Source organism: Suncus etruscus, chromosome 11 (assembly GCF_024139225.1).
Source record: "Suncus etruscus isolate mSunEtr1 chromosome 11, mSunEtr1.pri.cur, whole genome shotgun sequence".
Taxonomy (NCBI): domain Eukaryota; kingdom Metazoa; phylum Chordata; class Mammalia; order Eulipotyphla; family Soricidae; genus Suncus; species Suncus etruscus.
Genome location: NC_064858.1, coordinates 94,448,207 through 94,461,982, shown reverse-complemented (window position 1 = coordinate 94,461,982; position 13,776 = coordinate 94,448,207). Strand labels below are relative to the sequence as shown.

The 13,776-nt window shown below is 35.3% G+C and overlaps 1 protein-coding gene across 1 annotated transcript in view; it reads right to left on the bottom strand.

Moving 5' to 3' along the window:
- Positions 1 to 7,765, bottom strand: part of MSRB3 (methionine sulfoxide reductase B3) — a 121,737-nt gene extending 113,972 nt beyond the window's left edge. Inside the window, exons 1-3 of the mRNA XM_049783020.1 lie at positions 7,729 to 7,765; positions 7,359 to 7,467; positions 5,708 to 5,785 (exon numbers count right to left, since the gene is read on the bottom strand). Of these exons, the coding sequence (XP_049638977.1) occupies positions 5,708 to 5,785; positions 7,359 to 7,467; positions 7,729 to 7,765 (224 nt within the window). The remainder of the gene's footprint in view (positions 1 to 5,707; positions 5,786 to 7,358; positions 7,468 to 7,728) is intronic.
- Between the last annotated feature and the right edge of the window lie 6,011 nt (positions 7,766 to 13,776).

Here is a 13,776-nt window from a genome sequence, read left to right as displayed (position 1 = left end):
AGTTAAATTGACATTTATTCTCAACTTACTTATTACTCATTTGTCTTTATTTCAAGTATCAATACTTCAGAAATAATACATTACTGAACTGTCATATTTTTAATTCCTGAGTGGTTTTATACCAGGAAAATAAATCATGGTAAAATTCAGATAGGTCAAAGGTTTGGTATCCGCCATGAAGTGAAGGAAGGATGATTTTAATAGAGAAAGATCTAAAAAACAAAAAACATGTAACCAAATACAGACTTTTTCAGACACATCAATTTGAGAAAAATAAAAGATCATCAACTGACTCCCTGAAAATAATTCAAGCCCAATGACTCTAGGAAAGTCTTTGTGGGCACCAATCATATAAGTTTTCCTATGTAAAAGAACATGTTATACAATGGCCTAGAGCCAGAACTTCTTTTTTATTTTTCAAAAAAAACTGACAATAGAGGAGAAGGTGTAAAAAAAAAAATACCAACAATAGGGGCTGGAGTGGTGGCGCAGTGGTTGGGCATTTGCCTTGCACATGGCTGACCTAGAAAGAACTGTGGTTCGATCCCTGTCGTCCCATATGGTCCCCCAAGCCAGGAGCAATTTCTGAGTGTGTAGCCAGGAGTAACCCCTGAGCATTACCAAGTGTGGCTCCAAAACAAACAAACAAACAAAAACACCCTGACAATAAACCAAGTAAACAGAAGCAAACATATTTTAAATATATTATAAATATTGGGCTGGAGAAATAGTACAATGGAGGGCACTTGCTTTGCACACAACAAACCTAGGTTCTATCCCAGAGAGCACAGCCGGGAATGATCCCTGAACAAAAAGCCAGGAACATGACCAGGTATGGCCCCAAAACATATGTCCCTTAAAATATTAAAAAATAATTTTTAAAGGATCTCTTTCCTTCCTGGGAGCCGGGAGGCTCTAGCAGCATGGGGTTTGGCAGGCCTCCACCATGCCAGAGGACTTCTTAACCAGGCCTGGGGGGGGAGGGACTTGGGTGACCCCAGCACCCCTCTACTGCCTTCCTCCAGATTTCCAGGGCTTCCCCGGGCCACATGCCTGGGCAAGCCAGCAAGGTGGGTCCCTTGGCGGAGCTTGAAGGTACCCTAGGCTTTCCCCCATTCCCCACTGGCCTCCTTAGGGAGGGTCTGGGCGGGGCTCTGAACTTCCGGCCTCCCAGCTTTTTGAAGCAGTCACTGGTAATCTCTTACCAGTCTATATTTTCAAAACAAGATACATTAATAGTACTGACTATCACTGAATTATGTTTTTATGTATGCAGAATGTCCATTTTGTACTCTGCTCTTTCTCACACCCCTACAAAAGTTCATTTTTCTCTTTAACTCTCTCACCCCCTATCATCATTACTCTACAATAACCCTTTTTAACTTAAGTACCTTTTTACTTAAGTCACAGACCAAGTGGTGCCCTGGAGTTAACATCCCCCGCACTATTCCAAAAGGCATAAAAAAGGACACCTATGTCTTTTCAACATTTTATGTGTTTTTTCTTTGACGGCTATAACTCTTGCTAAATATTTTCTTGTATAGTGACGATCGATTCCCCCCCCCTTTTTTTAATCTTTTCTTCTCTTTGTGAACTGTTCAATAGAGAATTTGGTGAAAGTGTCCCTCAGTTTAATGCTTATGTTTGAACCAAGTCATGGGTATTGTTGGACGTGTTCTTACGCCTCAATATACTCTGATAACGCCACGTGGCTTTATTTCTTGTTTGCATAGGCACATTAAAATGGGAAAATACTATACATACAAATAAGTTCTTATCTAATAGAGATGGGAACACACAAAACTTGTAGTGCAATGGGACCTTACACCCTGAACATTGACATAAAGACCTGGCACAGGCCTCAGAAGAATGGGCACTCTCCATTCACCCGTGATCTAGGGAAGACATCTACAAAACATCCAACGTTGTCTATAATATCACCTGGAGGCAATCCTCTACCAGGGAAGACCCTACAGCTGCTCTAACATCAACCTACTCAAAAAAGACTTCCCTTAACACTGAGAAGACTTAACAATAACAGTGACCTGCTTACTGGACAGGGCTTTCTGTATTGCCCCTTCATTGTGAGGTGAAACTAGAGGATACTCCACACCAGCCTGACCTCAATGTAGGATGTGCAGATCCCAGGATCTTTAATACAGAAACCTGATGCCAACAATAGAGACTGCGTGAAAAATAGAACTGTCTTGGCACTACAGACAATTACTTGGATTGAATAAACTAGTTTGCCTGGAGCCTAGAGTTGGTATTGTGCCAGGAAACTTCAGGGGTAGGGTCTCCTTGTATTTAGACCAAGACTTTTCCTTTCCATGTCCCCATATTTTGGTGGGCCTATGCAAACAATATTTGCCACTCTAACACATTTTTATTGTGCTCTTTTGACTCTAACCCTTAAAAAAAAAACCTCTTAAACTTTTGATGTTAACTTAAACTAATATGCATGAAAATATAAAAAAATACTATGCCTTCAATGTTTAAGGAGTCACATAAATCTCATGGCTTTAGATTGCTTTGTGTACAGCTAAGAAATGTTATAATGTACTACAGTCTGGGGACTTGTGGATAAAGTAATTGTACATGGGTTCTGCCTTAGTTTTCTTAATGTTCTTTGACTGTAAGTTCAAAATTTAGGCGTCAGCAAGGGATTTCTTCTGAGAACTCTGTTTATGGGCGATTGTCCTTCCACTGTAACTTTACCTTGTCCTCTTTGCATCATTGTTCTCATAATTAAAATTAAAAAATTAAAAAAAAATAAAAAATAATATTTAAATTTCCTTAAAAACTTAAAAAATAGCTCTTCCTAAAAAAAAGGTAAATACAATTGAGATGACAAGAATCTCCCTAATTAGAAAAAGGCTAAGTTTTATGTATTTGTGATCTGAACATTCACATGGGTTTGATCCATTATTAAAAGCGGTCTGTTTCTTATTTAAAATAGTAAGTCTTCCTTAGTTTCCTTAAAACAGTAAGTTTTCCTCCCTGCATCATGTAATAGGAAAAGAGTTAGAGAATCAAAAACCAAAAGGATATGGCCAATATTTACCATTTGGTATATTAATAAATTAACATTTGGGATATTTAATATGGTTCCACAACTATCTTACCTAAAGTATTAAATCTTGTCTCTTATGACACATGCTAATGATGCTGAAATACAAGGAGGTGTGTTTTCTGAAAGGATATGGGTGACAATTTATTTAAAGGGCTGAATTAACATGAAGAATCAGTATGAAAGAATTCAGAACAGAATTTCAACCAATACTAATATGAAAAAAATGTCAAAAATGTTTTAAACTTACACAAACCCAAAGTCAATGACAACAGAATCAACACCCAATCTTCAACAAGCTATACACAGAGGGGACCAGTTATACTAGCAGTTCAGGGGCAAAGGAGGGAGATGCTAGGAACAGGGTTGGAGGGAGGACAACACTGGTGGTGGGAAAACCCCTGATTCAATGTCACTATGTACCTTAAATATTACTGTGAAAGACTTGTAATTTACGTAGGTCACAATAAATGTTATCAAAAATGTTTTAAACTTTTAAAAAATATTTTCAATGAAACTATTACTTCTTGTTATTTTTGAAAAGTTTACCATTGTTTTCAAAGAGAAACATTTATGAAAAGAGATGTTTTATTTAATATGCTACACATTTTAAATTCTTATTTGTTCATTTCCCTTAGGAAATTTGTAGTTTCTTTCTTTCTTTCTTTCTTTCTTTCTTTCTTTCTTTCTTTCTTTCTTTCTTTCTTTCTTTCTTTCTTTCTTTCTTTCTTTCTTTCTTTCTTTCAGAATGTTTTATTTTTATTTTTACCACAGTGGATTAAAAATCTTTCACAGAATATTTTAGGTACATAGTGACATTAAATCAGAGGTATTCCCACCACCAATGTTGTCCTCCCTCTACCCTTGTTCCCAGCATACATCCCATATCCCCCTACTTCGCCCCCAGTGGTCCCCTCTGTGTCTAGCTTGTTTGTTGTAGATTGGATATCGATTCTGTTGTCATTGACTTTGGATTTGGTATTTAAGTCTGATAATTTTTTATTTCTACTTGATCTTCATATGACTGTTTGGTCTTGGTACCCTCCTTTATTTCTCCTCCAATTTGTGAGGTAGAACAAGGTGGTTCAAGTTATGTGGTTCTGTTAGAAGAAAAGAAGGAAAAAAAGGTGGGGTGGCAAAAATCAAACAAGCAAAAAATGGGAGGAGTCCTTCTCGAGAGGCTATAAATATCAATTTAAGAAAAGAAAGGGGAAAAGGAAGAAAAACGTAACAAGAATATAAAAAGAAAAAAAAACAAAACAACATCAACAACAAAAATCAACCCGAAAAGCTCCACCACAATAAGCACCACAGCAAATAAGACAATAACCAAACAATAACCATAGCCCCGAGATAAAAACAAGACAAAGTTCAAATCAAATAAACAGCAACATCAACAAAAAAGAAAACAAAAAAAAAAACAAGCAACAACAATAACAAAAAAAATTAATTTGTGCTTTATTTTTTTGCATAGTAGTTTCTTTATAAATAAGTTGCATTTACTTTCAATTAGTTTCTGTACTTTCATCCCTCCCAAATTAGGATACCTACCCAGGGAGGGCTTCTAGAGGGATGTTGGAATTTTCTCCACATATATGTTTTTGTAAAGGTTTCTCATTCTTGGGGCTGGAGTGATAGTACAGTAGGTAGGATGTTTGTCTGGCATGCAGTAGTCTCTGTCTTGATCCCCAGCATATGGTCCCCTGAACTCTCTGGGAGTGATTTCTGAGTGCATAGCTAAGAGTAGGCCATGCACACAGTCAGGTGTGGCCCCAAAACAAAACAAAACAAAACAAAAAACAAAAATTCTCTTTCTTGAATAAGATCAATAATCTCTGGAATGTATAGCCTGAAAGAACTATTTTGGTTTTTTAAAAATGTCTACTTTCTATCTGTTTCATAATAAATTGTTAGAATCATTAAAGTACAGATCTTGCGTAAATGTAAAAACCATTATGTTCCCATTATATATCATTAGCTTATATGTACGACACATGTTACTCTCAATAAAGCTACTGCATAAGTTTGAACAAAGTCTGAATAATCTACTTGATGGAGTTTATTCAACCTGAAGTATCTAGAATAAAGAACTTTCATTACTATCTAACAAACTCAGGATCATTGCTTTGCTTAATGCTATAAAACAAAAACATTTTTAGGTTCACCAAAATTTCTTTCATTATTATTGAGCTGGACAAATTTATTTGGGCATTTAAAAGGTAAAATAGTGCAAAATAAAAAAGTCAGAAAGATAGTACAATGGGTAAGACACTTATTTTGCACATTGCCAACTTGAGTTCGACTCCCCAGAATTCCATATGGTCCCCCTGAGGCCACCAGGAGTGATTACTGAGTGCAAACGAGGAGTAACTCCTTAGCACTGCTGAGTCCAGCCCCAAAACAAGCAAGCCATAACCAAATAGTGCAAAAGCAGTCTACCAACTTTGAACTGGTATCAAAGTTAATGATTTATGAAATAACTTATGAAAGCCAATAATTATTTTTGTTTGGGAGGGGTGAATAGAAAAAAAACAAGTAATGAAATTTAGCAACTATAGGGTTGTAAGATGAATAAATAATAGGTAGTGTGTCATCATCTGTTCAGTGCCCAGATCCACAAGTTTTAAATACACTTACTTGAATAAAGGAGTTCCACAAACAACACATTTATAGATTCCAGGATCTTTGTGATGTGTATATTCTCCTTCGAAGGCACTAGTAAAAAAAAAAAAAAAGCATAAAAAAAAAGAATTAAAATCACCATCATTTCTTACAGAATGTAAGGATTTTTCATCCTAATGTGAGAGCAGACGAAACATATGGAAAACTGAACATTCTAATATATTTCAAATCTATATAATAAAATGTGCATACAACTACGCTAAACTAGTTCAGGTTAAAAGTTTTTTAATCAAATTATTTAGTTAGGGCAATACTCAGGCTAAAGAAAAAAAAAGCCTATAATTCAAATTTACAGCAGAGGAAGATTATTACATAATATTTTGCTACTCTACAATGTCCAAGAGTATATACCCCAAAACATAGAAAAAATCATGGCTCCAAGTGGAAGAACTCTTATTTTTTGGTATGAAAGGGAATATTTCAGCTTTAAAAGAATATTTTTCTAAGTTAACAATCTTAAAGGCTAGGAGGTCATTCAGCTAATACAAATCAGCTGTGCTCGCCCAACAAAAAGTCTATGTGCTCTGCAGCTTGTTTTTATTATCCTTTCACCCTCTTTATGAGGTCCAATTTTTTTATAAACAGAATTTTTAAGAATGACCTAATCTCTAGTTGTTTGTGTGCATTAAATCATTGTGCTAGTCATGTACACAACAGGACGGGTAGAAGGCCTCCTGGGTTGAAGCTGAAGTCCACCCCAAATCACTGACAGTGTACTTTGTCAAAGATTCAACATTTGGGGCATTTAGTAAACAGAATGTACTGTGGCAGGAAAAGAGTGTTGTCTGTTATTAACAGGGACCCCATGTGTGGTAAAGAGCTCTTTCAGTTCATGAATGAAAACAAGAAGTTACATCACTAATAAATTTGGATCAGAGGTAACATACGGCCTGATGCCAAGCTCCATAGTATAAATTAGACAACAAAATGGTTGGACCTTGGCAAGTTACCTTTGAGCTGGAATCAGCTGAGAGAGACTTTATTCACTAAAAACAGTCTTGGAAGTGAACAAACTCTTTTTTCAGAACTTAGGGCGAACTTCCAAGGACCAAAGCCATGTGAGGGCAGTTATTGAAAATTTTTGACATTCCAACCACAAATGAGCCAATAAATACTTTCTCCACATGTGCTTCAAAAAGAAATTGGAGTGGGGTAGAGAGGAACTAAATTATGCTACCTTCTTTTTGCAGCCAAAACGTCTATACTTACAATGGCCACCTTCAAAATTTCAGCATCCTGGCACAACGCCATGCCCCTCATGGTTTTGCTTACTGTGATGTCTTCCCAAAAAATGTACCTAAATCACTATTACTTCCACACATTTTGCAGTAAACTAAAAACAGGCCCTTAACAAAAGCCTTGTGACTTTACATAGGATAGAGTGTTCATTAAATAGGGGGGAAAAATAAATAAAACTCAGTCTTAAACTAAAAAATACCATTTTCAACCTCTTCAAGGATTCTAATATCTAGACTTGAGCAAGTAAGTCTAGAATTCTTGAAATTAAATGTCCAGAAAGATGATGCGGGGTGTGGTGCCAGGGGAGGAGGTAAACAGAGACTGAAGAAAAGTCTAAATGACTTTTTTTCCTCACAGTTCACCTTACCTTTCTGTCCCTTTCTCTTGAGTGACATGGTACTGCAGGGGTGTTAGCCGCTTCCTCAGTTCCTGCTGGGAAAAGACCACCTTACAGTTCTTTTTATCCCTACATGACCCTGGAAAGAGAGAGGATAAGGGAGAAGAAGGCTTTTTAGCTTAAATCCTAAGTAATTGCTTTGGCCGGCCGCCACTACACAGCTTCTGAAGTCACTTGTCAGTGATCAAACTAGCATCTAATACAGTAACAAACTTACCTGAATTGCAGCTGATTATTTCTCTGATTAAAAAGAAACTCTCTTGAGATTTCTAGGACTTTAGTGGAGCACTGATAATGAGTCACAGGCAGAGACAGTAAGCACGTGACAGTGAAAACTCACTGAATCGAGTTGCAAAACTCTTAAGATGGGAGTGCATCCTGGATGTCTCCCAATGCCTTGGGAAAAGTTTTCAAGTGAATTCAAAAAGCATAGCTCTATTTTTCAAGCAATGATACCATCTGTATAAGATGATGGGCATATTATGTTAAACAATAAATCTTCATTCCATAATTTTGCAATTTAGCAAAGTAGCCTGAACTTCCCTTCAATCCATTTCTACTCTGGGTGATTTCACAACCATCTTCTTTATTTAATATTAATCCCTAAAGACATTTTTTCATGACCAGGAATTTTTTCTTTTTGTGATTCTGTCCATCATGTAACTGGGTTCTACAGAATCCTTCAAAATAAATGTCTCTCTAAAGACTCTCTGACCTTATTAAAGAGACAAGAAGAAGCTTCAAATACACTCCAGAAACAGGCATTTACATTAGTACAAACTCAAGAAGTTCCAAAGAAAGGGTAAAAAATATAGGGGAAAGAAATGACAAGAAAACATGGATATGATTTTATTTATTCATTTGTATGTTCTACTTTGCTTTTTTTTTTTTTTTTTTTGGTTTTTGGGCCACACCCGGTGAGGCTCAGGGGTTACTCCTGGCTATGCACTCAGAAGTCGCTCCTGGCTTGGGGGACCATATGGGACGCCGGAGGATCGAACCGCGGTCCGTCCTAGGCTAGCGCAGGCAAGGCAGGCATCTTACCTCTAGCGCCACCGCCACCAGTGACTTTTAGGAAGATGTCACTGATCAAGTGTTTTTGAAGGATAAGATAGTTTCAATGTGATCTTAGTAACAATTACACCTTTTATTTCAACTCAAAGGGCTGCGGAACAGTGTTCAGAAAATAGCTTTTTATATGTAGCATTATATTTTATCTGCACAAATAATGAAAAAGAAATATAACTCTGAGACAGGACAGCCCTTACTTCAGAGAAACTGATTTTTCTTTACCATCCATCACAGTGGGAGAAGTTTGCAGATGGCCCTACATTCAAAATGATCAGATCATGTTTTGTAGTGGCTCAAAGCAAAAGAAAGCTTGCTCAGTTCCTCAATAGTAGACTCAACTTCTTTAGCAATCTAGAGAAATATTAATTAGGAATAGAAATGCTTCCAACTTCCTTCATTTTTAAGGTACCAAATAACAAATGTCATCTATCCTGACGGGGTTTTGGCTGACTTGGTTTCCGAAATCTGGGCCACCAAAAAATCATAGTAGTTTTTTAATGAGAAAATATGAAGGCAGGATCAGAGTGATAGTACAGTGGGTAGTGTTTGCTTTGCATGCAGCTAACTGGGTTTGACCTCCAGCATTCCATATGGTCACCTGAGCACCTCCAGGAGTAATTCCTGAGTGCAGAGCCAGGAGTGACCCCTAAGAACCACCAAGCATGCCCCCCACCAAAAAAGGATAAAAAAAAGATGTAGTCAGAAAAAAAGTGAAAGTGAGAGCCAAAGGAAAAAGGTCACTGATGTGGGCCTGTTGGCTATCAAACAACACCTCTCTTGACTTTCCACAAAGCCCATTGGCCCTGCTCTGGCCTTAAAAGATGCACAGAAATGGCAAGTACATCACTAACAAATGCTGGGCTTTCATCTCACTAGATCCTGTATTATACTAGGCTTTATCCAAATATCTACTACTTGTATTTTTCATATTTTCCAAGGAGTACATATAAATGTTTTTTCTGTTAGAACAAGCCTCTCCACAACCTGAATGCAGAACTGCTATTAATCAATGGACTTTGGTAGGTGCATTTCTTCCCTATTTACTGCACACTTCTAATAAATTATCTTTGTGTTGTTATTTGTTGAAAGGTTTTATCAGCTTTTTTTAATCTTTCAACCATCCGCCGAAGACTTCAATTACAAACTTAAAACACAATAAAATATCTTGGTTACAATTATTCTGTCCAATGGCAAGGATAATTAAAATATGTATTTTTAACTTTAAATAAATTAAATAATTCTGATCCAAATATTTTTGTTAATCTATGTTCATTCATACAATAAGACCAATTGTGTTCCCAAAGTTGAGAACACTAAGCTACCCATCTGTATGTCATTTAGTCCAAGAGAAGCAACTGCAGGTTTAAATTACATGGTATTGGATTGCAATTTCCTAACATTGGATGCTTTTCTGCTTTTTTACCTTGAGTCATTTACTAAGAAGTGTTCATAAAAAGTAGCTTAAAGCACAGATGCTTGCAAATCGTTTAGGCAAAGATGTTTCTCTCTCTTTCATTCTCCCTCTCTCAAAAATCTCTCTCTTCTGAAGAAAAAGAATAAAACTCTTGGTCAGTATTGATGAACCATGTCAAGTATTTGTACAAGGAAAAAAGGTAAAATTGAAAACATCTGATTGAAGTAAATAATACAAACATAAAAGCTTTCCTGGTGAATGAAGGGTATTGAAGAGACTTTATTTCATAGATTAGAAATTACTTTTGATCTAAACATTCTTAAAAACAGATTGTTTTCCACTATGAACCATCTCATTAACTGTGCTACAGAGACCTCGTTTTAATGACAAGCTTTGAAAGAGTGCTGCTGTACGCTTTTGTTAGTCTCCGTCTTGTTCAGGAAGGGGATAAAGATTTCATTCCAGCTTTCTTTGTCTTTCAAGAACCACTAAAGAAGTATTCACACAAATTTTGTAGGAATGTGCCCTATGTCATAGCCTACAAATTATTTGGTTTTGGTGCACTTAAAGGTCATCTTCCAAATTAGCAAAATTTTTCTACATCCTGGCTTTTCAACCTTATATATAAATATTGTTTACTAACTGTAAGTGAGGTTAGTTCTTTAAGAAATACTAATGCTTATTTGTAGTTGTCAAACTTTGTACCTTTCTATTCTTTGGTCATACAATGTTCTCAAAATATTTAGGCTTTTAAAGTTTATCTAATAATGAAATCAGGCATACATAGACTAGATATAATGATTGCAATTTTATATTAAAATAGCTCAATAGATGTTTGTTAAAGTTTAATATATTTCCTGCCAATGAGTTGAATAATTAAGTTCCTAGAAAATAAAAAAACTCATATCAAAATAAGCAATATAAACATATAAAAAGACTTCATGTTTGTCTGATTTGCCTTCTTATCAGACTCATTTTTCTAAAGTCATATAGTTCCACTGTTAATTTTAAAAAAATCATTTCATTTTGAAATTCTAGAATAATTCATTGGATAGTTTTCCTTTACTATCTTCACTTAGGTACTGTAATTTTCTTATTACACTGGGTAATTTAACATTAGTATTATATGACATCTGTTCAATGACCTCTCAATTGGCTTAGAAGCATGCTAGAGAAAGATTTTTTCCCTTTATTCAAATGTTTAGTAGAGTACTTTGAAGGCACAAGTGAGTGTCTGTTTATACACACTGCCACACAATTTGAATGGATAATATTGCTACTTCGGTATCAAATCATAACACCATTCCCTAAAGAAAGGATAACTTTGATACAAATAAGATCCACCTTGTACTGAAATTAAGATACTAAAACATGTCCTAATCTTTTTATACTGAGGTTTGCTTCATATTTTTGCCACAAAGTTTAGTATTGTCTAGAAGTTCCAATTACTATAAATAAAAGTAAAATTTCAGAGTTCAAATTCTGGTTCTACCTGCTTTCCAGACACATGATCATAAGCAAGTAAATCTACCTTATGTACTATCACTCTCAAAAACAGGTTCTAAGAACCCCCTAAACTATGCTTAGTAAACACCTTCTGAACAAATGGAATAACACATTAATGTTAGGATTTCTGTAAATTGCAAAGTTAATCTACTTTAAAAGGAAACCAGATCAGTTATCCCAGTGTGCTACAAAATTTTTGTTATTAATTCCTTTTATAAGTCCCTAAGGGCAGCATTATCTTCACAATTATCTACTTAAATGATTAAAATGGGAATTTCAAGAAGAAAATAAATATTTGAATGCCGGGAACATTTCTAGGTACTTACACACACCATATTTAATCCTCTCAATAATCCTAAGATATAGATGCACTGTTCATTTTACAGATATAGAAACTGAAGCTGAGGTAGGTCAACATATGACTTACTACAGTAAAACAATAGACAGAAATAATAATAACTCAAAAGCAGGACATATGATTACAAAGTCCAAGATCACTGTAGTTTCTATGGAGACATATTATATTACAACTTAATCTTTCTTTTAAAATTATACAATAATTTTCTGCTTAAAAACTGTCACTAACAAGATAATAAGAGAGCAAATGCAATCATCACCAAGTACATCAAAAAAAGTAATATATTTGTCAATTAACCAGCGTCTGTTTTCCTTGTATTCATTCCTTCAGCCTAGGGTCAGTGACAAGGTTCAAAAGGGATTCTCACAAAGTCTATAAAAAGCTGAAAGGCTCTTTAACTTCCTGTTAAGAAGTAAATCAGATCTGTTACCTAAATCTTAGAGTACTTTTAGATCATAAATCTTATATTCCAGCACAAAAATCAAAACAACACAAAATTTAAAGATCCCTTCATTTTAATTTTGAGCCTAAGATCGGGAAAATAAAATAAACTAATTAAAAAATGTTTCAAAGGTAATGAATGAAAGTATTTGTTTTTGAATTTCTAGTTTAAAATAGTGAAAATCAGACTGAAATATTCTGACACTGTATTTTTAAATGGTATGCTTTAATTTCCTCTATAAATTTGGATTTTCACAAGGTTATTGGTCTGTCATTTTGGAAAGTTGAACACATTTTTATTCCATACATAGAAGTGTTTGGAATTTCTAAATAAGTGGGCATTTATAAAATCCAAGGGTAATCTATTTTTAGAACAGAATGTGAAATATATATACCATGAATGATTTTTTCATATGTTTGTTTTGCATTCGAGTAATCAATAAAGGCTTTAAAAGAATGAAAAGCACAGGAAAGAAAAGTTCCTTGTTTAGAGATGCAAACCCAATTCTTATTTGTCTCCCCAACTAGAAAGTATAAAAGAAAAATATCTCAGATTAATATAAAACTAAGACGCCATGACATTTTTTTCCTGCAGACGTCTAGTTTCCATGAAACTAAACCTACAAGGTTTGTTTTGAAAACCATTTATCTAACTTACTTTTTTTCTTGCTGTTTTATAAGACATCAAAAACTTTGAGTATTTACAGAGTTCCAGACACTGTGTTAAATAAAATATACTGAGAACCTACAATATACTGGCAATATGCTAAGTACTTAGACTATACCAATGAATAAACAATCTACTTTCATAGGATTCTCAATCGCTCAGAGACAGGGGAAGACATTCTAAACACAATGAAAATAAGTAAATAAATTATATAACCTCTGAGAAGGGCATAAGAATACAGAAAGAAAAATAATGTAAAACTAACCGAGGCAAGAAGAATTGAGGCTGCTGGAAATAAGGGTTATGGTTCCAAACATGGAAGTCAAGGTATGCATTATTGATCAATGTTCTAAATAAGAAAAGTCAGGACTGGAGCAATAGCACAACAGGTAGGGCCTTGCATGTGGCAGACCTGGGTTTGATCCCAGCATCCCATATGGTCCCCCAAGGCTGACAGGAGTTATTCCGAGCACAGAGCCAGGAATAAACTGAGTGCCAAGTATAGCCCCAAAAACAAAAAAAAAAAAAAAAAAAAAAGGAGTGAAAGTCAGCTGTGTTGACACCTAAAGAAAGAACTTTCTCAACACATGAAGGGAGTAATCCATGATGCAAGAAAGAGATGGCTACACTCACAAGTTCTTACTCTAGGAATAGACAGGTAACTGAAAAGAAGTGCTAAGACCTGAGTATGAAATAGATATAAGCAAAAATATTAACGTGCAAAGAATTTTTTTTGCAATCAGGAAAAAATGGTAGATATATTACAGCAAGCGCTGTACAATTACATTAAATTACATTGAGGCGCTTCTTATACACAACCAATCTGGTATGATCTTGAGTACAACATATCAGGAGTGAATGTTGAGCACAGAGCCAGGAGTAAAACCCAAGCCCCAGGGGCTGTGACCCAAAAACAAAAAAAATAATCAGG